This window comes from Colletotrichum destructivum, chromosome 7 (assembly GCF_034447905.1).
Source record: "Colletotrichum destructivum chromosome 7, complete sequence".
NCBI classification, from domain to species: domain Eukaryota; kingdom Fungi; phylum Ascomycota; class Sordariomycetes; order Glomerellales; family Glomerellaceae; genus Colletotrichum; species Colletotrichum destructivum.
Genome location: NC_085902.1, coordinates 1,897,176 through 1,923,707, shown reverse-complemented (window position 1 = coordinate 1,923,707; position 26,532 = coordinate 1,897,176). Strand labels below are relative to the sequence as shown.

The window sequence follows — 26,532 nt, the reverse complement described above, 5'->3', positions numbered from 1 at the left end:
ACCCTGCCTCAGGTCCCGCAAGCCCATATTTCGCAGCTTCCTGTCCATCAACCCATGACTGTCGGCACCCATGTACCGGTAAACCACGCGGGGGTTCAAGGACAAGCATGTATCCAAGGGTACGTGAGGGGGGGAAAAAAAGAAGACGGCAGAACGAAAGAAGAAGAAGTGCAAAGGAGGGGGGGAAGATTGAAATCAAAAAAGGAAAAAAAACCACTAAAAAAGATGACGCTAAGGGCCCAAGTTTATCACGACGTTCTGCCGCCAGTGCCACACTCCCCACGCCCGTCGGTCTGGTCTGTGGTCTATGGTCTGGCATCGGATGAGCAGAAGTACTCACACCCAAGTGGCACACCCCTCTTCTCCTCGCCGCCGCCGCCGCCGCCGCCTAGCTGCTCATCAGAGACAAGTACCAGGGGATGTAAAAAAACAAAAAGAAAGAACATAGAAAATCGACGTGGTTCTGCCGTTCTAAACCCAAACGGACTCGGGACATGATGTTGTGTCGTTACATCTTTGGATCATGTCCCTCTTCTCTCATCTTCCTTTCCTTTTCTCTCCTCCCACATCTACCCATCCCAAGATGCAGCATGCCGTAGGGTACCAGCCCAACTGATCCCTTACCCGTCCTCACAATCGTTGTGCAAACAAATCCGCTGCCTCCAGAACAGCATCGAACTAATCTCGTCCTGCCACATCATAATCTTTCTACTCCAATGGGACTACCCCCATCCGTTTCACGACTGATCTGACCTGAGTATAAGAACCACCGAATGCCGCTATAGATTGTCTCGAGATATCCACGATCCCACCGACTACAAAACCATCAGTAACTTCTTCCCGCCACAAGCTTCCCTTCTCGACCACCTTGAACTCTAGAGTAGAGCCTCTTCTGGCTTCGAGCATAGCTTTGCACTGCATGTACTCCAGCAAGTCATACCCGACGACCGCCATGTCTGCTTCTTCCTACAATAGCCAAGGAGGAACCTGGCAGGAGCGACTTGAAGGTAGGACGCCGCCACGTTCGCCACAATGACCCTGAGGAAGCTGACAAACCTTGAAAGACGCCTGCCGCGAGGCTAACATCTTGCCTCCCGTCTTCCAAATCGTCTCTGACCGACGTGGTAAGCTTTGGAAGCCGGATCACCTTGCGCCAATTTTTTCAGGTCGCTAACTGTTTTGTCTCGTAGGCGGCCGCACAGCTTGGTCCAGTCGAGTCACGGTTCACGGACGCACCCTCTCCGCACGATTCTGGTACGACGGTAAGAACCTCAACAACGCGAAAGAAGACGCCGCGGAAATGGCACTCAATTATCTCACCGGATCCAATCCCAGCTCTCCAGCGAACAGCAGAGGGAGCTGGTGAGAACGAAACCGAGACATGCATGCGAAAACACCGGCAACTTGCGGCGAACACCAGTCAAAGCATCATTTTCTAGCGTCGCACTTGATGCTCTCCCCCCCCCCCTACGTTTTACTTTTGCTTGCTTTTCCTGGGCCCTTGTTCGACTGTTCACTTGTACGAATACACCTGGAGTTGGGATTGGGAGACATTGGCCAATGCCACACGGCAGAATGGGGGACACCACGGATATCGGCGTACGACTACATTTCTACCTGAGGTCAATTGGTGACTCCAAAGGGAACAATTTGGGTGTTGAGCTGGTTGGGGGAAAATGGCGCACGAGAGACATTTTCACCAGGCCAAGTCGAAGAAGGGGGGTCAGCATGGGTTTTCCCCCTTCCATGTTCCTCACAATGTCAGACACGGGTGGAATCATGGTCTGGAGAAATCTCGACATGAGACAGAACCTTGGCAAGACAGGACCGGCAGACAGCCGACGGTCATGAGGGCTTTTTGTTTTTGTGTGCGGCGGTGTTACGATACTGCCCTTGTCCGTAATCTGGTTGCAATTTGGAAATCCTTGGGTTTCTTTTTTCTTCTTCCCAGAGCGGCGTTATGAGGGAAAAGCAACTACCAAGGCAAGGGAAGTATGTGGCGGGGAAGATAGTTGGACAATATCCAAGTTGATGAAGAGGGCCCCCTTTCCGCAATAGTTCTGGGAGGTGAGAAGAGAGCCAAATAGGAGAAAACTTCCTTTTTCTTGTGTCAACTGTACCCACCTCTTCCCAGCCGCTTGCATTGAATCCACGTGCAATGCTTGCCTTTCCACGTTATCGTGACGGAAATGACTGTTCCGAAGTGGCTTACGAAGGAAGAAAAGGAAGAAGAAGAAGAAAAAAAAAAAAAAGGAAAAGGACATCAGTGGCTTCGTGGTGGCCTACTTACCCTCAATAAGATCAGCAGCGAAAGATGGGAATAGAAGGGGTGTCGATTGGTATGGACAGGGCGAAAACACGCTTTCACCTATAGTGACATCCTTTTCGGTGCTGTTATCACTACCGCCGGAAGAAAAGACACGGTGGGTGCGGTGTTGACGCGCAGCGATCCTCCCTCCCTCGGCCTTAAAAAGAAAGAAAAGAACCAAACTAGGGAGCTTGCCTACTTACCTAGTGAAAGGGACGGGCGGCAGATCTCACGCCAACTGAGGTCCCCCGAGCTTCCAACAAATTGTACTGGACAGCACGCAGCCGCCTGCCACCGCGGCACTCGATCGTCTGCCACGCTCGGAGACTGTCAATGGAATGGCAATATGAACCGCAACGTGTCCGCAGAATGACAGATCTCCCCACAAAAGAGATAGGGTCATGCTGCAATGTGCAAGCAATTGACCGGAGAGCATGAGGGCAGAAGTGGGATGAGGAGGTGGGGAAAGAGCCGCTAAATGTCGTCTGCAGGAGCTGCACACACTCTGCAGCACGAGCGGCGGGCTGATCACGCATCATTGGTGTTCAATGATGGGTCCGTCCAATTCGGTCAGCATGCAGCGAGGGGTCAAGAGAGACAGGAAGAGAGCATGCATAGGCTGCAGTTGCATGTGGACGGAACGTGTGTGAGAGGCGGCGTGCCACGACATGTAAGCGGGATGCGATCGAGCTAAGCCCCGGCATGGGGATTGACATCGGGAACTCGTGTCTCTCATCGTCATGTCTGCTGGTATTGGCGGTTGTTGCGTCCTCTCACCGCCGCCCACATAAAACACATGTGAGGAGGATGGATGCGGGATATCGACACAACTGGACATCGTGCGGTTTGGCAAAGGGATCAGAAAGAGGGGAGTAAAGACAGGCTGTTCTGTGAATTGGGTTAGGCAAGATCCGAATGGGGATGGGATGGGACGTTGGTTTTGGAGCACCGCGACGTGTTTGGCTCGGTTCAAAAAGGGTTAAATGCCGCGCTGCGAGGGAGAGTCCATTGAGTGGTTGGCTCGAGCAAGCAAAGCAAGACAACTTGAAAGGGCTGCGTTGTTGAAAAGGGGTGGTGGCATTGGTGAAGAAGGTCTGCATCTCCTCGCTCGATGACCGATGACGATGACAGTGGGAGCTGAGCTTACCTAAGACGAAGATTGTAAGCCGCCTACGGCACGGGCCAGACCGACTTCTGACCGGGGTGGGGCCTGGAGAAATAGGCACCCTGTGCATGCAAATAGGTTCGGTCTCCGGAGTTACCATTTATCCAGCAGACGCTAAGAAGGCAGTTCAGATGTGTAGGTAAGCAAAGAAGAGAGAGAGAAACAGCAGTTAGGGGAGGTGTGGAGCGAACAGCCGCGCGACTCAATAATTTTCGTGTATCACGGATTGGCTGCGACTCAAACCCAGTCGGAACGGCGCCAGGCAACTTTCTTGCCACCCCCGAACAGCTCGACAACGCCCCAATACACCTCAATTGGCAACCCACGTCTTCGGAACATTATCGTATCCACGGCAGTCATGTCCCTGCGGCCGAGCCTGCGAACCGCCGGCCGGACGCTCGTGCTGCGCTCCCGACCCTTGACCCCCCGACAGGAACTTCCGGTCTGGGCCGCGACGAGACGAGGATACGCGGACGAGCACAAGGGCGAACGGAGTCAGCCCCCAACTCTGAGACCATCTGAAAATGCTGCCTTCCCTCAGAGCCAGATTGGCTCGGAGCCTGCAACGGGACAACAGGTATGCGGACACGGCCGATGATGGACACATAGGAATATGTTGTGGCTGAGAAGAGGAGGGTGAGAGTAAGAGAAGAAGGACTGACGGGATATTTGCAGTCAACAACAGACGAGGCCGCCGCGGCGCTGGAAGAGCTCGTCATCGCGGCCAAGGGACAGAGCGCCGGGCTCGAGGGCGCCCTGACGGAGGCACAGGAGCAGGCGCTTTACAACGAAGGCGCCATCCCCCCTACACCGTCGAACGGTGATCCCCTCCGTGACCTCGAGGTCCTGGCGTCCGGCGGACTGCTCACAAACGCCCAAGATACGGAGATCGCGACGTCGCAACGTCCGGGATACAAGTTTCCCCTACCGAGCCTCCCTCTGCCACCGCACAGCCACCTGAAGTCTCGTTACCACCCTGTGCTCGACCAGCTGACCAACCTGATGATGCGGGACGGCAAGAAGGCACAAGCGCAAAGAGTAAGTCCATCTCGATAGTTAGATGTGTGCTTCCGCGTGCAAGAGAAGACGCATGCTAACGCACGTGTTACACAGAACATGGCCATGGTCCTCAACTTCCTCCGAACCTCGCCTCCCCCCATCATCAACCCGCGATACCCGCTCCTCCCGGGCGCCCCGCCGCCAGCGCATCTGCCTCTGAACCCCGTGCTGTACCTCACGCTAGCCATCGACTCAGTGGCGCCCCTGCTCAAGATCCGCCGCATCCCGGGCGGAGCTGGTGGTGGCCGCCCCCTGGAGCTGCCGGTGCCGCTGGCCGTGCGTCAGAGGCGGCGGGCCGCATTCCAATGGATCCTGGACGTCGTCAACAAGAAGCCGTCCAAGGGCAGTGGCCGGACGCAGTTCCCGCACCGGGTGGCCGACGAGGTCATCGCTGTTGTTGAGGGACGGTCGGGCGTCTGGGACAAAAGGCTGACATTGCACAAGCTCGGCACTGCGACGCGTGCCAACTTGACGGTCAAGCCCGTCAAGGCGCATTAGAGATCGTAGTGAAGGTGGGCCGCTATTCGAGCAGGAAAGAAAAAGTGTAAACAAAGAACTGTATATTGTACTATATTCACCCCGACAATGTCAAGTGCTCAAGATGAGCGTGTTTCCTGTCAGTATTTTACTATGAACGTCCGAGGTAAGGGCGGGGAGGCCCCAGAAGATGATGAGGTGCAGCGGCGCCTGTTCAAGGGACCAATTCGGCGTACAGCAATTGGGGAGCCTGGAAATGCGACGAATACGGCAGTTCCCTGCGAAGAAGCCTTTGGACACGGGCGTTTCTTGTGACAAACGACACTGGTAGTGCAAGACGGCAGCCTGTAAGTAGCAGCACCGTCTCTTCCGTGGGGATGTAACTTCACTGCGACTAGAAAAGCAACGCATCTTTGACCAAGGTTTGAAAGAAGGGCCCCGAAAACTTGAGACGACAGCTCGATGTTCCCTTATCCCTGTGACCTGGTACATGAGGTTGAATACCCAACTCTTCGCACATCATCGGATCGTCTTGACGGTACATACTCTGGTGACTCTGCGAAGAGGCAGGCCTGGGGAACGTCCCGTGTGATAAGTCTCCTCGGCACGCGGTGACATTTGGGCGGACTGTGCGTGACGACAGTTGGACCCGGGTTAGTGAGTGTCCCGGCTACCTATATGGCGGCCGTGAGTCCGGACGATGATGGATCGGCCTACCGTAAGATCGTAGGCGGCACAGTGCAGAGGCAGCCGGCGTATTCCCGCCAAGAGGCCGGTGCTCTTGGCGATGGACGCCGGCATCGTCATCACACCGTCAGTCTGGCACATGGGTAGTAAGTCCCGTTCACGATGGGCCATGGGCCGTGTTCAAGGCTCTATTGCGGTGTCCCGGCTGAATAGACGTTCACCGAGGGGGGGGGGGGGGGGGGGGGGGGGACAAGACGGAGGTTGACGAAGGCTACGGACGACGAAGACCCGGGAAGGTTGGCGCCATAGAATTCATTTTCGGAAGACGCGCAGGGCGGGGTAGATAAAAGTAAATCCAAGTGCACAAAATGCAGTAGGGACGAGCACGAAATGCGTCACTCGTTGATTTGCATCTCGGGGTGTTTCGACTTGGAATGATTGATCGATTGATGGATCGCGGGTTACCGCCGCGCTGCCCCACGTGGACAACACCACCGGTATATCAAACAACCGTCCAAGACGTCGTTCTTTCCCCAACCCAGCCAGGTCAGCCAGGTTCTTCTCGTCGGCCTGCACTGCCCTCTCTCCAGCTTTTTACATCACACTGCAGTGCGTTGTAGAAACAGCCTTATCGATCTCGGTTTAACATCATGATAACTTGTAAATGACCGGCCAGATATTATCAGATGTTCCCCCATCATTTGAAGTCTAAAGATCGCTGGGGGGGGGGGGGGGCTCGGGACACAACCAGCCTGATGCCCGCCCAGTCAAGCAAACATGCGAAGCGCGACCAGACTCGGAGCATCTCTCGTTCGGATGGGTTGCATGTCAATGGCGTGCATCCGTCGGCAGAAGAGTTGGGGCGAGGGTGTGTGCGTCCCCATCGTCGGATTGAGTTTTGTCTTCGTCGGAGGCCGCCTGGTCTGAGAGAACAGGCGGCTGGCTATTTGCAGTACACAACACCTACCTATTACCAATGCCCTGCGGCAGCAAACAGATTAGTTCACTCACATGCAAACATCCCCTTTCATCTAGTCAGGTTCACGTATCAGACACAATTATGAGGCTGTGATTGGGGAGGCCTATCTGTACCTCACCAGGTTTCCAGGGTGGGCAGGTACCGCCCGTACCAAGACTGGTGATGACGACGCCTCCAAATTGAAGACGGGATTTCTGCACCAAGGGGGAGCGAGCCTGGATGGGGCCGGGGCTGGGCAAGGCGATGGGCTGGAACTGGAGCCGGTTAAGGTATCCATCACCCATGGATCCATTATATTGGCAACCCTTCTAGCGACCCGCTGCCGCCCTCCAGTTCGTGTTCTCTTCTCGAATCCCGGGTCAGTCGCGAGAGCCCTCTTCCCCTTCCCACGAGTCTATGCAGGTCGAGATTCGTAGGATGCAAATTAGAGGGGGAAACAACTAGCTGAAGATGCGGTTGACGAGTGTCTTCGGGGGTGGGGAGTGTGCTGCTCTGTACACATGTATCTCTCCGGATTTGTCTGTCATTTTACCTCGTCCCATGCACTATAGTGTTGAAGTCACTCGGGCCACAAAGAACAGTCAGGGACCAAAGACTGGGACGCTAAAAAGCGGTGCACGTACCCCTCCTTGATCCCTCCCCGCCCCCTCTTCTTCCTCCTCCCACCACCTCTTAGGCTCTGCCTCTCCCTTCCACCCTCCACTCTTCAACCACTAAACTCTCCACCGCATCCCATTCTCCCATCTACAAGTCCCCACCTTTCATGCTCGTTCCCAGCCTGCGCTTGCGCAGCTACTGCCACCACCAGAGAACCTAACATGACGGGAGGACATTGGGCTTGACTTGGACTAGGATACCTTACTTTTGCTCCATCCACCACCACCACCGCTACCAATCGTGCGCGTGCGTTGTCTTCGTGCGACTCGTTGCTATTTCTCACCTACCGCACTTTTTCGATTCCTCTCTCCCCCTCTCTTACCTACCTTTTACTCCTAAATATTACTGTTCCTCCTTCACCCGGCCTTGGCGAACTCGACTCGTGCTTCACAAGCTAATTTAGGCCTCCACACCCAGCGCTCCTTCCGCACCTCTGATCTGGTCCACCCACGAAGCCATGATCTAGGAAGCCTCGCTCCGCCCGCCGACCTCTCTTGACTGTGCCTACACAATGCTGTTTCTGCCGAACAACCTGCACCACCAACGCCAACACCGCAAGATCATTCCCCGTTAGATTTACCGCCACCCCGAACGAACCAAACGAACCAACCCCGACCCGACCAGCACGCCCGTATTCAATTTCAAGCAGACGATACCATCAGCATCATCCCACGCCCGACGACTTGACTTCTTTCTTCTGTCGCTCCTGTGATACCCACCCGTTGCCGACGAAGGCATCCTCCCCGCCAAGTGCGCAGAGCAACCGTCGACGCGGCTCAGCATGTCGCGTCAGCCCATGAGCATGGAGGCCATGCTGGACGAGGAGAGAAGGGATGTTCTGGCCCTACTCGAGGGTACGCCTAATAGATCCGGTTGGAACCCAGGCTCACCCGTCTCGGCACGCTCGCCGTCGCCCTACACCTCGCCTCGCTCTCCTGTACGAAGCATGTTGGATGTCGGCGACGATGCTGGAAAGAAGAGCCCCGCTAGGACGCACGCTGTGCCGGTGCGCAGCATGTTGGATATCAGCGGCCCTCCGCCCCCCGTCCGAAGCATGCTCGATATCGACACCTCGGCCCCCAAGCAAGCCGCCAGCGCCGGTCCCAGCTCTCCCGTCGAATCCCGCGCACCTCATCCACGGACCTTTTCCGACTCCCACTCTCAGAAGCCCAGCTTCGGCCCCCGCGCCGCCGCCAACCGCCTGGATCCCACTGCCGACTACCAATTTTCTGCTATATCTACCAACAACATCGGACAGGCTATGCCGAAGCGCAACACCCAAGGCGGCAAGGGACCCGGCGCAAAGAAGTCGGGCGGCGTCATGGCCGATGTCATGCGCGGCAATGAGATCCCTGGCATTGTACTTCCAGGCGACAGGGCCCGTCATGGCTCTATTGCCAGCAACCCCTCCATCAACCTTGGCGGTAGAAGTTCAAGCAGGGGTCAAGGCAGCAAATCCAAGTCTCCTCATGGCCGACTGAGCATGCGCTCCCGTTCGCCCAACGTCAGCGGGCGCTTTCAACAGATCCCTGGCACTGCCGTCCTCGACGACGGCCGTGTAGTGGACATATCAACCGCCTACCGCAAACTTTCAGATGCGAATCTCGCATTCTCGGGCGGCGGTCTTTCGGGTTTGGCTGGCCGCAAGAAGTCTAGCGTAGAAGATGCCGGTGTCGGCCGGCTGACGAAAGACTATCTTAGTCCCGATGGAGAGGAGCTTGAGGACAGCAGCGACGACGATGCACGCAGCTCCTCGGACGAGGAGAGCCAGAGAGGACGTAAGATGTCACCTCGATCCTCGGAAAGTGGCGTGAAGTCTTCCGAGGCAAGCAAGGCCGACCGCAAGACACTCAGCCTGCTTGCTGCTGCCGAGGAGGAGCGTAAGTCACCCCCCGCCTAGATCAATGTCAAATGAGACGCTGACCAATCCCAAGGCCTCGCGGTCAGTTCCAAGCAACCGCAGTATCAATACAAGTCGTTGTTGGACGAGCCATCCATTACACTCACTAAGCCCACTGGCGAGAGGGCGAAGCCGAAAGCTGGCGTCCGCCCAACCACGGCGTTCGATAACGAGCCTGGCTCGGGAATGGCTTCCGCCGTGAATTCGGATGATGAGGAGGACCTCAACGACATTAAGCGGGCCCAGAGACTGGCCTTCTCTCGAACGGAGATTCTCAACAACCCAGAGTTCTCCCGAACTCTCCGTATCATCATGCGAGGCGAGTTCGATCAGATTCAGAAGGCGGCCGAAGAGGAGCACCACAGGTTGAGAAAGTACCTCGTGGCCACGGACCTCAGCGAGGAGTCAACGCATGCGCTGGAATGGACCATAGGCACAGTCTTGCGAGACGGCGACACCCTGATTTGCATTTATTGCGTGGATGAAGAGACGGGCATCTACTCAGCCGAGGGAATCATGGTCCCCGACGAGCGCGCAGCCCATCAGGAACAGGCAGCTGCCATTAACGCCATGTCGAGCAACAAGGCGGCGCCGCCAGGAATGACAGCTGGCCCGTCCTACCCCCATCTCCCGCGAGCCTCGGCTTTGAATGCTAGCGACTCGTCATCACCGGCGCCGTCGAGTAGAGAGCGCGGCCGGGCCGAGGAGGAGCGCCGTCGTGCAGTGTATGACATCCAAGAGCGGGTCGAGCGGCTGCTGCGACGGACGCGTCTGCAAGTACGAGTTATTGTGGAGGTAGTCCACTGCAAGAACCCAAAGCACCTGATCACGGAGGTGATTGATCTCGTCAGCCCTACGTTGGTGATTTTGGGCAGTCGTGGCCGTAGTGCTCTCAAAGGGTGAGTGCTGGCACATTCATTGCTGCGTGACAGCTCTGCTAACGAGCGGTACAGTGTCATATTGGGATCCTTTTCAAACTACCTAGTAACCAAGAGTTCGGTGCCTGTCATGGTGGCCCGCAAGCGACTCCGCAATAAGAGCAAGTACAAGAGAGGCACCATCAAGCAGGTCAACGATTTGAACAATCCCGGAACCAAGAGTCTCGCCAACGCGAAGATCGACTAGAAGGACCCCGCGCCGAGGCGTAGGCTATCAGGACTCTGGGATCGTTTCAGCACGAGAAGAGCATCGCTGGTCGAGGAGCGAGAGCTCGGCCAGATGGAGCAAATAAAACGAGGGGAGAGCCTGTAACCGACGGCAGGGCATATTTTTCGTTTATCTATCATATGAACCTGTCGCGGCCCAAAGGAAGGCATTGGTCGGACGCTTAGGTGCTCCAGGGCGTTCGGTGGGAGGCAATTTTTTCTGGTTTGAGAATGGGACATGAAGATAGCAAGCGTGGTTGGGTCGATACATCCTACGCACGGCTCTCGGGTTTCTCCTGTAAGGATTTGACGGATAACGTTGTCATAAAAGCGGCATAGCGGTATTTACAGTACCAATACCAGATTGTTAGGCATCATTGCCCGATTTTTTTAAGTTGACAGTCTAGCAGTGAGGCAAGTGAGGAGTGGGCCGGAGTGGGCTGGAGTGGTTGAAGGTATCAGTGAGCTTCAGTGAGGGCAACCCCGGATAGGTGGTTAGACATGCTAATGCGAGCAGTGATTGATGGCTTGCATAACTGCCGACAAACGAGAAGAAGAGTTATGTTCGACAATAGCTCGAGGATAAGTGGGCGTTCCCCATGGTTCATGAACGAGTCACTCGAGGAGTGAGGGGAAGGATGGCATCGTCGTCGTTGTCCGCAGTGGAGGGGGGAGGGGGTGATGTCTTGTCGGTGACGGCGGTAGTGTTGATTCGGTGAGTGGATCTTTGATGCGGGGTGATAAGATAATGGGTTTGGCTGATTGGGGCCAGCTCAGTTGCTTTTTCTGGGTACCTTCTGAGAGGGGAACTCGTGAATCTGGCGAACCAAATGAGGGAGAGGAGTAGGGGGTGTGGATTACGGGGCCGCGGTGCTTTTTCGAGAGATTCAAGCGTTTGAGATTTGTCCTGATAGACATGGGACAACATTGCCAGCAGGCGAACGAGTCGCCACCTTGGTAGGGGCTGGTTGAGTATTGGGTCTTGTGACTTGTGCGGCCTCACGAGCTTTCTCCGCCCGTTGCGCGGCGTCGTCGAATCGGATGCTCCCGAACATGGATTGTGGTGGGCGACTCTGATGGCGCGAGAGTTCAAGGTTGATTGATGGACGACTGTGTTTGTTTGTTTGTTTGTTTGTTTACCTAGCTGTATTGAAAAGGTGAGAAGAGAACGACAGGATGAGCCCCGCCTTCCCTTGTCGTCCTGCCATCGGTTCCCGTGACTGAGCTGCAGCCACTTAAACGTCCGAGGGGAAGACGCGCCTGTTTCCTAAAACACGAACGACGCGGGAGCTTCTTGTACACGGACGCAGGGAAGGGACAGTCGAATCAGAGACGAGAAAGTGGCGTCGAGGCGTGTTCCCTGCCGCCCATCAATCAGTGCCCTTCTCTGAGAACAAGCCAGGGCGTTACAAAAGGGAGAAGGGGAGTCGACTGGTGCTGGGTACCTATGTATTCGTACCCAGGTATCCGTATCCTTACCTGCTCGTCCCTGCATTGAGTGCCGTGAGACTCTAGTCCTGAGCCCGAGTCTCCTCGACTGCGATGACTGTGAATGCCCCACTAGAGCCCCTCCCATCCAATCCAGACGGCCACTCCCTTGACTGATACGAGCTATGATTGGCCCATCGCTTCGAACCTGGCAAGTGGATACAGAGCTCCCAACCTCTCGATTTCAACTCGCTCCGCATGGGGATCCAGCGAGTATTGCATTAGAAAAGACTCTGGGAGGAAGCATCAGATCCCCTCTCCCCTTCCAAGCTTGTGGGATTGCCGCTGCCCGCCCGTCTGTTGCATCCTTTCCCGCTTTTTCTGGCCTCTCCCACGTTTCCTGCGGGCCACTTTGAGTATCCTCGCACACTTACACATTTCCTTCCACCCACCCCCTACCGTCATTGCGACAGAATAGAGTGGGAGAGAGCGATCCCGAGGGGGCCGCCCAGTTTGTCACCTTACCATACCTTCCTTACCTGCCTACATTAGATCTATACTCAAATTCAACCTTTCCTCGTACTATCTCCCTAACTATCCTACCCTTTATCGCTCGCGCGCTATTCATTCCTCATCAAACCGAGCCACTTTCGGACTGGGCTGGACTTACACGATACACTCTCCCTGATCGGTTACATCAATCCAAAATCATCCTATCTGGGCTCCAGTTGTTACAAACAACCCTCTTACGGGTCATCTCCCGCTACCCCTCCTCCGCCCACCCTGCGTAAACCAACAAGGTACCTCTCTCTCTGCCTTCACCCCCCAGCCGCCGACCTGCAGAAAGCAACTCACGTCTCTGTCGCAATACTGAGACGAACACGGCGAAGGGGTGCGCGCCCGGGTTCCGATCCTTCCTCATGTTTTCTATGCCGTCTTTGGTCACCGTTAACAACAACGTTTCCCTGCTGAGCATCACCATCGCTCCAAGCACATACGTCGCAACACTCACCCTATCCTTCGTCTTCGTCTACCTATACATCGTCCAAGTCTCTTGGAAGCCTACCTTGGTCCCCAACATCAGCTATTTCAAGCGCACAAGTCGCAACACCAAGACCACTTCTGCAGAGGCCGCGGTCGAGCCGCCTCCTCTACCACCAACGCACACTTACAAGGCTCTTCCCGCTCCACCCGCCGAGGCCAGCGGCGCACTCGTCCGTCGCAACAACCGCCACTCCTCTCAAAATTACGGATATCACCAACAGCATTATGATGATGGCTTCGAAGCCGCCGGCCATGACCTTCGATCCTCTCGATCACTTAGACGCCTCCTTGGCCGACTTCGAGCCGACGACCCCACCCCCGAACAAGAGGCCCACGACCGGGAACTTGTTCGGCTACCCGTCGCACCACTCGGGGTTCCGGTCCGAGGACAACGAGAGCGACCTGGGTCCGGACCCCGAAAACTCAGTATCCGCCGGTGGCTACAGTCCTCCGGCCTGGCGCCGCCTCGGAAACGGGAGTCGCGACAGCGGCTTCTGGCGCAGGAGTGATGACCTCCTCGGCGCATTTGCCCCGTCTCGTCGCGCCTTCGGCGCCACATCGCGGCAGTCGAGCCCCGACTACGACAGCGACGGCGACGAGCATGAGTCGGTGTTGCGCAAAGCCATGCGCACAAGGTTGCCGACGGGTAGCATGAGTCCCGATAAGAGGCGATCGCCGAGCCCCGAGCCCAAGATGGAGAATACCACGATTAAACTGGAGGATATCCCGTGGAAGGAGACAAGTCCGTCGGAGGGCACGTTGAATCAAGATAACTGTATGCTCCCTTGTCCTAAGCGCAAGCGTAATCATCGTGCCAAAACGTCACATGTGCAATCGGAAGATATGAGACTGACATCACCTAAAGATATCAGGTTCGCATTGCGCGCCGAAGTCCAGCAGCGCACAGAACCAATCGAGGCTCTCGTCCACTTCTTTCGCTCAAAGTGGCGCTTCCTAACTCACTCGTGGTCGTCCACGGTCCTGTCTATCCTCGTTGCTGTTCTCGCCATCACTGCGACACGCAACCTGTTCCAGCCCGCCGCGCAACAGCCCGTCCCCGATCTGGTCAAGGTCGCCGGCATCGCGCGCTCCTTCGAGCCGCTCATATACTTTTCGGAGAACGGTGTGTCGCAGGTGGGCGATCTGCAGGCAACAGGTGTCGCGGTATGGGATCTCGGCGAGAGCGTGCGCTCAAGCAACATGACGTCTGCGCCCATTATCGTGAAGGAGCTGGATGATCTCAGCGACAGTCTAAAGACCCTGGCTGTTGAGTTGACCAAGTTTTTCGCAAACGTTGACGGTGATATTGATGGGTAAGTTTCATGTACACACTTGTGGCCTTTCTCATTCTGACGCTGGCTTTAGCATTCTCATCGTCATGGACTGGGCGCGCAGAGAGCTTTCTCAAGTCCAGCATTTGCCGTCCTCCCCCTTCACCGCCGCCTTTGACAACATCCACAACCTTCTCTCCGAGGCCGGCGTACTCGAAGACGGCTTCGGCACCCCAACCCGCCTTGGCTCCTTCTCGAGGTACATCTTTGGCATGTCTAACCCGCAGCGCACCCGCCTCGCCCTCCAGCGCACTTTCAATGAGTTCCTCACTGTGCTCGAAGACGCCATCAACTCTGAACTTCAACACTCTCTTGCCCTTTTCGCCTTGTTCGAGGCGATTGATCATCAATTTCTCAACCTTGCTCGCACAGTCGTCCGCGAGGCCTCGGCGCAAGACGACATGCACGCCGACTTGTTGTCGTCACTCTGGACGCGCATCTTGGGCGCCAACGCCGCTGAGGTGGCCAAATATGAGCGGAATCGCATGCTGCTGCAAAATGTGAGGGAGAAGACGGTGCGGAATAAAAGCATCCTCGTCGAGCACAACGGCAAGCTCATGGCGCTCAAGGCCAATCTTGAGAATCTGCGGCGCAAGCTGGTTAGTCCGCTGGTCAGGTCTGTTAACTCGAGTACCTTGACTCTTGACGATCAAATTCGCGGACTCGAAGACGTCGGCGGATATCTCGAGGGCGTGCGCACCCGGCAGAAGGGCAAATTGATGGAGATGCTCTATGGCAATGCGGGGAACAACCGCCAGCTCCTGGAGGAGCGGACGTACGGTCGTACAGCCTAAGGGCATCATGGTTTGGATTCCGTTTCCACCCATTGTTCTTTGGCGTTGCCATTCTTGTTGCTTGTCCCTGTATACTGCCGTGACATACTAGGTGGCTGTTAGAGGGAAAACACCCGCGGCGTTTTTGCTAAACCGGATAGACATTGACTAAAGCACCGAAAGAGATGCCAATGTCTCGCACGCATTTACATGGGAGTTGGGGATGGTTCATGGGGAAACTCTATGTATTGGATGGAAACAAAGGGTTGTACTAAGGACTACCTACCGACGCCGAGCGTATGCAGCTGGTGGAACCCACTGGGGTATTTGGGGGATGGTCTGCTCTATCATGAGTTTTCGAGAAGGAGGCAGTGAAGGACTGGCTATTTTCTTTCAGGCTATGTTGTCAGGCGTTTGGGTTATGGAAGGATTTCGTCTATACTGGAGATTCATGTCGGGAAAGGCTTTGTATTTAAATAAATGAAACCACTATAGAGGACGCCACCAAGGCCGAGAGTTGAACGAATGCACTTGTGGTCGGGCATAAACCAGATCATGTAGCGACGGTTTGCAAAGGACGGCATAAAGGAATAGTCGTCGAGTGCTAGAGACTCGAAAGCGAAAGCCTTGGTCGAATGCGACGACGACATAGCTTAAGTCTTGTGAGAGTGAAACTGCGAGTCGCAAACGTCGCCGAGACGCCCCTTCCCTCGTCTTCCCAACCCAACATAGATCCTGGCATCCTCTAAACTTTTCATGGGATTGATTGTTTGAGAGTTCCTTTGGTAATTAGCCTCACTACGTTATCTTGATCCTAGTTGTATACGTGACTCTCTTCTGGAGAATCTTACGGTGTCTCCCTTCATTGCTACCCTCTCGGGCTTACTCAGGGTTTGACACCCATGTTTGCTTGTCGACCAGCTCTATTCCAGGATTATCGTACCAGTGCTTTTCAGGTCGACGACGACGCTGTAGGACAGGCTAGCACAAACTTTCACCACAGCTGGGTAATGCGGATGGTAGGCCACCCTGCCTGTGGCACTGACGCGGGTCTCCCGTTAACCGCGACAGGTATCTGGATCGAGGGAGAGGGCTGAAGGGCAGGACAAAGTCAAGGGCGAGGTGCCGATGCGGTCGAGTACGCTCGAGTGGTGGTAGCATCGGGCTGCATTATCTGAACAGATTCAGGCTTTTTCTCTTCCAAGACTGTGTCACAGCAGGCATCACCATTCCGCGGTTAAGAGCAGACAGTTGAACGCCTCAGTCTCGGTATCTCACTGAAGCCTTTAGTGAGGTTCTGGGATCACACATGGTTTTCAGAAGCAAGCGGCGTTGACCAAGACGAACAGCTGCCCCCTTGTGGACGCCTGGGCGGTCGAAGCGCTCGTTGGTGCCGCCAGGCTTCTTCTGCCGCCGGTGGTCCTGTTAGAAGACAATTTTTCGAATTCTTTTTGTTGAAGCGGAGATCACTTGAGGCCCTCTTCATCGAGATATCCTCGGTTGCATTTTCCCCACTGCAATGCCTAGAATTGCTTGAAAGAACCGCGTGGTGATTCTTGAGCCACCGGCCATCGCCGTCTCAAGCAGCCTCCTTATGCACGTCTGGGCCCATCTATATACCGACTCGCCAGAAGTATACATAGTCTTCTCGCAAGATATATGTCTCCCATCCACGTCAAGGAGCCGTATTTTGATCCAGAAACGACATTCACTTTTCCCTACTTCGAATCAAGTACACGCTGTTAGGACATGGACGGCGCGCCATCGTTGGACTCACTGCCTGTGGTTCCTGGGTTGGGATTCCTCAACGGCCTGGGCGGTACGGTGTGCGCTCTTTATATCGTCGCGTGCCCCAACCCCATCTTACTTGATCCGGGGAGACAGGCTCTCTAGACCGTCATCTCGAACTGACATCCGAAGCCGTCCGTCCCTACGTAGGGGCGGAGGGGCCTCGGACGCCGCAACCTTGTTGAACCCGAGAGAGAGCCAGAAAGGTCCGACCCTTCATCGCAACCCTGAGCGAACCTAGTCTTCTCAAGTGGCACATCACCCAAGTCACCCCGTGATTTCTCCCAAATCCGAGATAGAGGCCTTGTCAAGAGTGGCTGACTTGGGGTAAAATGGGCCAAACCGCCGCATTCCAGACCAGACATCATACATCACCACGGTGAAGAGGCAGATGATACCTATGAACTTTCTATTAGGAGATACTTTCCCACCTACTCTCTCCTCATAACCACCATGTGCCTGTCCTGAAGAAACGAGTACCGTTCTGTGTGGGGGTATTGGTGCCATCGCAAGCGAGCGAAGCCAGGCGATTCGCGCGACTCAAACATACAACCGTAAAACGCCTTCCTGGAGAATCCACATACTGCGGGGCAGCAAACGACGCATCCCAACAAGCCTTCCTGGCAGAACGAGAACAGGGGGCAGCCCGCAAGCAAACCACCCGTTCTTACAGCCTATAAGGCAATGGAGAAGTCTATCCATACATGCAGGCCTCAGGGATGTTCAAAGACAGATCCTGCAGTGATCTGCCAACGTAACAAATGCATGTCGTGGAGATCCCTTTGGCGTTAAAAATGCAGTCGATTATGCCGCCTCATTCCAAATAACTTTTCCCAATCCGTGTTGAGCAATGACCTCATGAGCGTCGTCGTATGCTCACTGGTCGTCGAAAGGATGCCCGATAATAAGGGGTATGATGACATAAGGAAATCATGCTCATGACGTTGCGTGATAGTCGAAGAGACGGCTTAAGCCTTGGTCTCCTCAGCCTTCTTCTCGCCCTCCTCGCCACCCTGGGCCTTGATGTATTCCTCGTAGACGCCGAGGGCCTCGTCGACCTTGGCCTTGAGAGCGGACTCGTCCTCAATGCTGCAAAGTGTCAGTGTGGATTCGTTGTTCTCAAGGCTGATAAAAACTTACAGGTTGACAAGCTCGGCATTGTCCATCTCGAGGAGCATACCGGTGATCTTTCCGGCGAGCTCGGGCTGGATCGCCTGGATCTTGGGGAAGATGACCTCACCAAGGATCTGCTTCTGCTGTCCAGGGTTGCCACCAGCAGCAGCGAGCTGCTGCTGAATAACGCTGCCGTTGTTAAGGTCCTGGGCGTTAGCTCCGCGTCCGCCCTGGGGGAAGGGGGCGTTGCGGGGAGCGTTGGCGTTGGCACCGCGACCAGCGCCGGGCTGGTTGCCACCCTGGCGAGCGTTGGGGGGGAAGCCGGGCATACCGGGGCCGGGCAGGGGCATGCCCTGAGGAACGGGACCACGGCCTCCCTGGGGACCGCCACGGCCACCGCCCATGGTAGCCTGCTGAACCTGCTGGATGGCGGCGAGGAACTGGGGGTTGCCGGGCTGGGGGTAGGGGGCGCCGGGAGGGAACTGGCCAGGGATGCCGTAGACGGGGGGCATCTGCTGGGGAAGACCACCACGTCCACCCTGCTGGGGGTAACCGCCGGGGAACTGACCGGGGCGGCCGCCCTGGACGGCAGGCATGGCCATACCGGGTTGGGGGAAGGCCATACCGCGACCACCCTGGGGGAAGACGGGCTGCTGGCCGGCGGCGTAGAAGACGGGGGGCTGCATGTACTGCTGGGGCATGCCGGCGGCGGCGGCGGCCTGCTGCATGCGGAGCTGGTTACGAGCCTGGATGCTGGCCTCGAGCTGGCTCTTGCGGACATCCTTCCTCTGGGCAAGGGCGACGTAGAGAGGCTTGCCGTTGACCATGCGCTGGTTCATCTCGGCGACAGCCTTGGTGGCATCGTCGGGGTTGCTGAAGCAGACGAAGCCGAAGCCCTTGCTCTTACCATGGAGCTTCTTGTCTGACTTCTTGTCCGACTTCTTGTCAGCGTCCTCCTTGTCATCCGTCTTAGCCTCCTCGGGCTTCTCCTCCTCCTCGTCCTTCTTAGCCTCCGTTTCCTTCTCCTCAGAGGAACCCTCGTCCTCGTTGCCAGAGTCAGTGGCGTTGTCACGCATGACCTTGGCAGAGGTGATGGGACCGAAGTCGGCGAAGAGCTGGCGGAGCTTCTCGTCGTCAACATCGTCATCGAGGTTCTTGATGTACAGGTTAACGCCCTGGTACTTGTTGGCCTTCTCCATGCGAGCAGCTTCGTAAGACTTGCGCAATTCCTCCTCGCGCTCGTGCTTCTTCTGGGCTCGGCCAACGTACAGGTCCTGTCCGCGGAAGTCCTTGCCGTTGAGGTCATCAACAGCCTTGGCGGCAGCCTCGTGGGTGGTGAAGTTGACGAAACCGAAGCCGCGGCTCTTGCCCTCCTGGTCGCGGGCGAGTGAGGAAGAGGTGACGTCGCCGAAGGGGGTGAAGAGGTCGCGGAACTCGTCGTCAGTCACCTCGCCGCTGATGTTCTTGATGTAGATGTTGGTGAAGTTGGCCTTCATCTCCTCAAACTTGCTCTGGCGGTCCTTCTTGGGAATGTGGTGACCGACGTAGACCTTCTTCTCGTTGAGAAGCATGCCGTTAACGTGCTTGATGGCCTGGGAAGCAGCCTCATCGGTCTCGTAGTGGACGAATCCATAGCCCTTGGAGTTGCCGTTCTCGTCCTGGGCGACCTTGCAGCTCAGGATGTTGCCGAAAGCAGCAAAGGTGTCGTGCAGAGCCTTGTTATCAATGGCGACATCGAGGTTCTTGATGAAGACGTTGCCCTGGCCGGTCTTGCGGAGAGCGGGGTCACGCTGAGACCACATGATACGGCAGGGGCGGCCCTTGATGAGGGTGTAGTTAAGCTCCTCGAGAGCCTTCTCACCGTCGGAGGTGGTGTTGTAGTTCACGTAGGCGTAGCCGAGGGAGCGGCGGGTAACCGCATCGCGGCAGACGCGAATGGAAGCGACGGAGCCAATCTGGGAGAACAGCTCGAAGAGCATGGCCTCGGTAACGGAAGGGTCGAGCTCGCCGACGTAGAGGGAGGCAGAGGCCTGGGGGTGGGGGGCAGCCGAGCTGGGGGTAGGGCCAGCGGTGTCGGCATTGTCGCCCTGAGCGCCAGACTCAACGTTGGTGTTGATGGCGGGAGCGGCCTTGGCGTCAGCGCCGTTGAGCGAGGCGTTGCTCAGGTCGTTGGCGAGCTGGTCGACAGCGCCGTTGTTGGTAGCGGTGGCCATTGTATCGGTGTTGTTGGGGTTGACACGGAGGAAGGATACTGCGACGGCGGACACTTATTAGAGAGGGCCTGGTTTGAGTTGAAGTGTGGTTCAGAGACGTCGGAGGCGGGGTAAGAAAGTCGCAAGCCCGCACAAATCGGACCCGGGTCGACTGAGGTGAGGGGGGAGGGAGCCGAGGGGGTAAAGCACATACCAAGTCAAGAAATCTTACGATCGGTCGTTAAACGGGACCGGTCGGCGTGTGGTGAAGGAGGGGGGATAAGGGCAACAGGAAGCGACGATGAGCCTTTCTTGTCGAGTGAGGGTAGGGCGATGTGTGACGTCTGACCGACACACACGAGGGGCACTTGTTGCGAGATTGACAGGCAGGTGCTGAGGTAAAAGCAAGAAAAAGAGGTTCGGTGAGCGAGGCCTCTTGTGGTATTCTTCTTGCGATTGAGGAGGAGGGGGAGAATCCGATATGGAGGCGGGAAATTTTTGATGGGGGATTTTCAAGTTTTTTTTAGAAGTTTTTTTTCTGATGGAAAAAAGTGAGCGAGACAGAGAACAAGTACGAAAGACGTACTCCTTGCCAGACCCTCTTTAGATGTGAAGGGGGGTTGTTGATAGGGTTTGTGTGGTTGGTAGAGGAGAAAAGAAGAAGAGGAGGAGAGAGAGAATTTCAATCAAAGTGGCTTTCGCAGATGGATTTTTTTTTTTAATTCTTTTTACTGGATCTGCCACCTGCAGTGGAGGGTGGGTGGTGCGGCGTGCCTTCCCACCAACGGATTTTTGGCTGGCCTCTTCGTCGCTGTCCGTCACCCTCCTGCCCGCCTTCCAGATTTTGTCGAGGGGCAGCAGCCAGCAGCAGGAAGCAGGGCATGTGCCAGCAGGGTAGGTACACACGGGCCAAGTGCCTGTCATGCGGTCGCTATCATCTCTTGCTACGAAACGCCACGAATGAAGATATCGTTTGGCAGCCCACGGCTTGACCGATACGAGACGTTGAGGTACCCAGCTAGTGGGGACACCATCATTAGGAGTGAAAATTGTGATTCCATGCGACCGCAACGGCTGTCCAGAGCGAACCCTCCCTGCCTGCTACAGGCTGCCAGAATGTGTACAAACACTGAACCCCAAATGCCAAGTGTGAAAATAGCAAGCTTGATGGGCGTCTTCCGACGAATGCAGAGAAGAGATAGATACAGTCGCACAGACAGAACCGTTAGAGAAAGACAGAGAGACGAGGCAGATGGTCGCAATATAGAATTGTCAACCAGCCTAGTTTTGCCTTGTGCGACAAGATAACATCAATGACAGTGCTCATTTGCAGAAAGAAAAGCAAGGACGAATTTTGGAGGCATGGGCTGCTGCAATTTGGATGCCAGAAAACGCTTGTCTGTGCCACACATCCCCAAGAAGTAGCATTGGCGCTTCCATCAAAATCGTTAGTTGCCGGCGGCCGCCTTGGACATGATCCGAGTGCTCAAACCAGCCCGTCGTTGGAACGTACCAATGCGTCATGTATTGCTGGAGGCTAGGACCACGAGAACACGAGACCATGATCAGGCAATTTCCCGCTCGACGGGTGCTTGACGCCCCTGGTTAGGCAGGTTGGTTGGGTGGGCAGTCAGAGCAGTGTAGATAGAGAACGGACGACCGGGGTGACACAGGTGTTGATAGATAGGTGAGTTCACTCTATCGAAAGCAAGCGGTCACCTGCAATGACAGCTCGGGTTGCGGCTTGCTTGCTTGCTTGCTTGCTTGCTGAAACTAAGTAACTGCCATTGGCGCCTAACACTGTGGCATCTCCCTAAGAAGACGGACGCAGGCATTCCCTCTGACAGGACAAAGTCATCTTGCGCCCAAGGCAGAGGCGGATGAGCGTGAGAACTCACCAGCTGCATGCTGCTACACCGACACTCCGCATGAGGAAGAGAAGGTACGCTACTAATTCCGAATCAGCAAAGTCCTCGAGCGACGTACACAGTAGACCTTTTTCTTCCTGCTTTGCCCGTGCAATGGAAGACCCTGAATGCCTGAGCCTAGGTATACGCATACTACAAGCCCAAGTATTCAACTGCAACTGCTTGAATCGCCCTAAAGCTTGTTGTCGGGCCATGCCTACACGCCTTCTTCAAGCATTCAAGTCGTCGTCCGTCATCATTATGGCGGCCCGCCCAGAATTAGGTCTCAACGACGTCCATTTGTGTGTTCATTTCCCCAGCTTGCCTTATCATAGCTGCCCCATCCTCTTATCTGTCTCTACCTAGGTAGGTAACGAACGGTACGTATCCCCCCCACTAGTGAGTGCTGCCTACCTAGGTACCCATCCGCCGGCTGTCCCGTGCATCGGGTCCTTCTACAGTAGGTATCGAGGCGGGGCCTGCTCCAGCCCCAGCTTACCTCACCTTACCCGTGCTCACTGCAGACCCCGCCAGCAATCATTCAAGCCTGTGAATCCCCCTTCCCACTCCAGTGACAGTTCGATTACATACACCACGCCCGTCCGAAGGTGCTGAAGCTTCTGGAAGCCAACCGCGTTCGCAACACCCTTCACCCTCGCAGCCTCTGACACATCATTGAGCTGCGGCATCTCTACTTGACATGCAACAACACTACCACCACCCACGCTGATTCTTCCAAGACACCGCGTCTCTCGAGAAACCATGTTTCCTACCTTCACAGGCAACTCCCGTCGCCCCCGGAACGTGAACCTCAGCGGTCAGAATCTCAACCCGTTCGGCGCCACATCATGGACTCCCACTGCCGGATCAGGAGCTTCGAAGACCGTCTCCAACGCCCAAGCCGAACGGGCCCAGAGACAACAGGACCGAGATAGGTTGAAGGCCGCTGGCAAAATCCAGAAGACGTGGAGGGGTCACCGGGTCAGGAGACGACTTCGAGACTCCCGCCGCGAGGCCTTCGACGCTCTGTACGAGAGCACCTCGGACTTGGCTACACAGCAGAGACTGTCGATGGCCTTGCCACTGCTGTTGACAACTTTCCAGTCGTCCCACGACAAGGATCTCGAACGCGTCGTCCGTTTCTCTCAGGACCTGACCACCACCAACCTGGAATGCCTCTCCCCTGACCGGCTTGCCCCCCCTCGACTGTCGCGATTCGTGAAGACGCTTGTGGAGACTCTGGATGTTAAACTCAAGAAAAGGTCCGCATTCGCCCATCTCGCCGTGATTTACGTTGGCTAATGGCTATCCCAGACAAGGAACAGACGATATCAAACTCCTTCTCGACCTCCTCACGCACATCGTAAACGTTGCCCCCGAGTCATTATCGAAGTCGTTCCGACAATACTACACAGCCTTGGCAGAACTATGTGGAGTGTTGGGTGCAGACACGACTGCTTTGGAAACAACATCAAGAGCTGTCCTCGTGCCGCTGCGAGCCGCATTCGCCGACGAATACTTGTCGGCATCTTACGAAGCTTTCGCGCTGTCGTTTCTGACTCGCAATGACCTTTACCTTCTCGAGAGACCCGCCCATACAATCTCCCAGAATCTTGATTCAGACCGCCTTGCCTCGGCCATCACGGCGGCATACACTAACGGACGGATACACGGTGTGGGTCGGGATGGCCAAATCTGGCTGCTGGCACATTTTATCGGCTTACATCAAAAGACGGGCACCAACTACCAAGGGCTGAAGCACCTGGACGCACTCCATATTCAACTCTCGAGCTTGTCCACAGAAATAAGCCTGAGACTTTCTGTCAAACCGGCCGAATCCACCTCACCCAACACAGACTCCAGTAGCGCAGAAGAAACCTTGCTTCGGCCACTGCCTGGTTATGCCATCCAACAACTCACATCTTTGGTCGACCGAGACGGTATCTCTGCGCTGTTGGGCGAGCTCACGACGTGAGTGCATTCCTTTTCTGTCCCACGGTATCTTGCTAACACCCTGCAGTCACTTCGGCTCACAATCATCGAGTCACGATTTTCGGACAGCGAGCCTGTTGTCTGGCTATATTCTCACACTTCTCCGATGTTTCCCAGGTCAGGGCGACGACGTTCGCATGCGTCTCTTCCTAGGCGATGTCCGTTCGAGCACGGGCAGCCTGCCAACGATTAAGTTTCTATGGCAAGCCATGAGCCAAACGAGCATCTACAAGCAAATTCTACAAGACTCGTCGTCAGTCACAGGCTTGTTGCGGGACTATCTCTCAAAGTCCTCAAAGTCGAATGACTCCTCTCGGGAACCGGAGTGGAGGCTAGTTTTGCTGTTCCTCGAACTATACATTTTCATTCTTCGTCTGAGTGACGACGAGGACTTTTTCAGCAGTATTCACCCCAGCCTCGTACGGAGCGAAGGTCAGATGTCTCGGTTAAGGTCCTGCGGGCTTTCTCTCTCCGAAGTGAAGAACCTCACAATTGTGCTCAAGCATCTCGCTTTTACAATGCATTACAATGCAGCCGATATTCTACAAGGCGTTCAGCAATCCGAGTCGATATCGATGAGCCAGCTTGAGTCTTACTTCGGTAGCAGCAACACCGCAAAGCCGTCGAAGGAGAAAAGCCAGGGCCTCAAAGGCAACGCAGCTGATACCAGGCTTGACCTCTCTAGCCTTCGCAGCATCGTCACCACGGCCATGCGACTTCTGTACGAGCGGGATTCTCGACGGCCATTCTTGCCTCGGGACCATTGGCTAATGACCTCGAAATTCGACATGGAGGGGTTTGTTAGCGCTGTCGTGGCCGAACAAGAGCGACAAAACGAAGTATCCGATTCGAGCGATAATGAGGATGGCGAGGTTGACGAAGATGCGAACATGGGCGGATTGCATGATGGAATTATTCACACTATGGCCGGACAGCGAGTTTCTCGACATGCTCAGATCGAAAGGCTTCGGTCCCAGCAACGCAAGGCGCAACGCGACCGTCTGCTGGCCGTCATTGGACCAAAGTTGGAAATCCTGAGACACATGCCTTTCGTCATCCCTTTCGACACTCGTGTCCAGATCTTCCGACAATTCGTCTATCTTGACAAGCACAAGCGCAGGGAAGGCATGGATGCCGATCAATGGAGAATGACCATGCTGCATAATCCTCTGCGCTCCCCTGGCAGGAGTGCTGCTGGGCGACACCACGGCAAAATCAGGAGAGGCCAGGTTTTTCAGGACGCCTTTGAACAATTTTATGAGCTGGGAGAAGGCCTCAAAGAACCAATTCAGATCCAGTTTGTTGACCAGTTCGACACAGTGGAAGCTGGCATTGATGGTGGCGGAGTCACAAAGGAATTTCTAACAAGCGTCACAACGGAAGCCTTTGGTCAGATGGACGGCATCTCCTTGTTCTCGGCCAACAGCCAAGGCCTCCTCTACCCCAACCCAACGGCAATGGATGAGCTCAGGGAAGCCTTGAGACGAGCCGGAGTTCCCGAGCGCACCGCCGAGTGGCATGAGCAGGTGCAAGATCTACTTCGGCAATTCGAGTTCCTCGGCCGAATCGTTGGAAAATGCATGTACGAAGGAATTCTCGTCGACATTGCATTTGCTGGGTTCTTCCTTCTGAAGTGGATCTCGGGGCAGACTGGAGAGAACAGCTACCGCGGCAACGTCAATGACTTGAGAGACCTGGACGAGGAACTTTACCAGGGCATGCTGCGTCTGAAGAACTACAACGAGAATGTGGCGGACCTGGCATTGGACTTTACGATTAATGACCAAGTCTCGCTGCCAGGAGAGCCTACCCGTACCATTTCGAGAAATCTGATTCCCAACGGCGAAAACGTCACAGTCACGAACGATAACCGCCTTCTCTACATATCCTACGTCGCTCGCCACCGCCTCGTTGCTCAGCCCGCACAGCAGACGGCTGCTTTTCTCCGCGGACTCCGCTCCATCATCGCGCCGTCGTGGCTTTCCATGTTCAACCAGAACGAACTACAGCGTCTCGTGGGCGGCGATAGCTCCGAGATCGACATTGAGGACCTGCGCAGAAACACAGTCTATTCGGGTCTGTACGAGGTGGGAGACGATGGACTGGAGCATCCAACGGTGCAGCTGTTCTGGAAGGTCATGGCCAACTTTTCGGACCGAGAGCGCCGGGATGTGCTCAAGTACGTGACGAGCACCCCACGGGCGCCCCTACTGGGCTTCTCGCAGCTAAGCCCACGATTCAGCATCCGAGACGGAGGTGAGGACCAGGAGAGATTGCCGAGTACCAGTACTTGCGTGAACCTACTCAAGCTGCCACGGTACAAGAATCAGGAAACGCTCAGGAAGAAGTTGCTCTATGCTGTATCATCGGGTGCTGGATTTGATCTCAGCTAAACGTGCCCGCTGCTTGACCAACATAGATAGACACCAGTGGTGGTAGTAATGACGTTATGACGTAAGATTAGAAGAACGCAAATGTAAATTTATCAATTTACGACATGTGACGGTTTGATGTTTTCCAAATGAAGCTGGCAGGTTGTTGACTAGGCTACCATGAATCATGGTGTTCATTATATCCTGTGATCGAA

General features: G+C 55.5%; 6 protein-coding genes across 6 annotated transcripts; 5 read left to right on the top strand and 1 right to left on the bottom strand.

Annotated features, from left to right (window-relative positions):
• Positions 1 to 492: 492 nt before the first annotated feature.
• On the top strand, positions 493 to 2,114 carry CDEST_11139 (uncharacterized protein). Its single transcript, XM_062927295.1, has 3 exons — positions 493 to 1,007; positions 1,065 to 1,124; positions 1,191 to 2,114. The coding sequence occupies exons 1-3, from the start codon at positions 920 to 922 to the stop codon at positions 1,364 to 1,366; spliced, it is 324 nt and encodes a 107-aa protein (XP_062783346.1). The 5' UTR covers positions 493 to 919; the 3' UTR covers positions 1,367 to 2,114.
• A 1,585-nt stretch (positions 2,115 to 3,699) lies between these two features.
• Positions 3,700 to 5,382, top strand: CDEST_11138 (Putative small ribosomal subunit protein uS7). Its single transcript, XM_062927294.1, has 3 exons — positions 3,700 to 4,050; positions 4,149 to 4,511; positions 4,587 to 5,382. Exons 1-3 carry the CDS (start codon positions 3,832 to 3,834, stop codon positions 5,028 to 5,030), a joined length of 1,026 nt encoding a protein of 341 aa, XP_062783345.1. The 5' UTR covers positions 3,700 to 3,831; the 3' UTR covers positions 5,031 to 5,382.
• A 1,964-nt stretch (positions 5,383 to 7,346) lies between these two features.
• On the top strand, positions 7,347 to 10,838 carry CDEST_11137 (Putative universal stress protein A family). The gene is made up of 3 exons (XM_062927293.1): positions 7,347 to 9,212; positions 9,267 to 10,131; positions 10,186 to 10,838. Exons 1-3 carry the CDS (start codon positions 8,114 to 8,116, stop codon positions 10,355 to 10,357), a joined length of 2,136 nt encoding a protein of 711 aa, XP_062783344.1. The 5' UTR covers positions 7,347 to 8,113; the 3' UTR covers positions 10,358 to 10,838.
• Positions 10,839 to 12,120: 1,282 nt separating this feature from the next.
• Positions 12,121 to 15,532, top strand: CDEST_11136 (uncharacterized protein). The gene is made up of 3 exons (XM_062927292.1): positions 12,121 to 13,624; positions 13,715 to 14,162; positions 14,215 to 15,532. The coding sequence occupies exons 1-3, from the start codon at positions 13,075 to 13,077 to the stop codon at positions 14,972 to 14,974; spliced, it is 1,758 nt and encodes a 585-aa protein (XP_062783343.1). The 5' UTR covers positions 12,121 to 13,074; the 3' UTR covers positions 14,975 to 15,532.
• Positions 15,533 to 17,148: 1,616 nt separating this feature from the next.
• Positions 17,149 to 20,735, bottom strand: CDEST_11135 (uncharacterized protein). The gene is made up of 3 exons (XM_062927291.1): positions 20,261 to 20,735; positions 17,882 to 20,105; positions 17,149 to 17,830 (listed from the first exon to the last, which is right to left on the bottom strand). The coding sequence occupies exons 2-3, from the start codon at positions 20,065 to 20,067 to the stop codon at positions 17,710 to 17,712; spliced, it is 2,307 nt and encodes a 768-aa protein (XP_062783342.1). The 5' UTR covers positions 20,068 to 20,105; positions 20,261 to 20,735; the 3' UTR covers positions 17,149 to 17,709.
• A 1,793-nt stretch (positions 20,736 to 22,528) lies between these two features.
• Positions 22,529 to 26,485, top strand: CDEST_11134 (Putative ubiquitin-protein ligase E3A/B/C). The gene is made up of 3 exons (XM_062927290.1): positions 22,529 to 23,215; positions 23,268 to 23,924; positions 23,974 to 26,485. The coding sequence occupies exons 1-3, from the start codon at positions 22,716 to 22,718 to the stop codon at positions 26,336 to 26,338; spliced, it is 3,522 nt and encodes a 1,173-aa protein (XP_062783341.1). The 5' UTR covers positions 22,529 to 22,715; the 3' UTR covers positions 26,339 to 26,485.
• Positions 26,486 to 26,532: the final 47 nt, after the last annotated feature.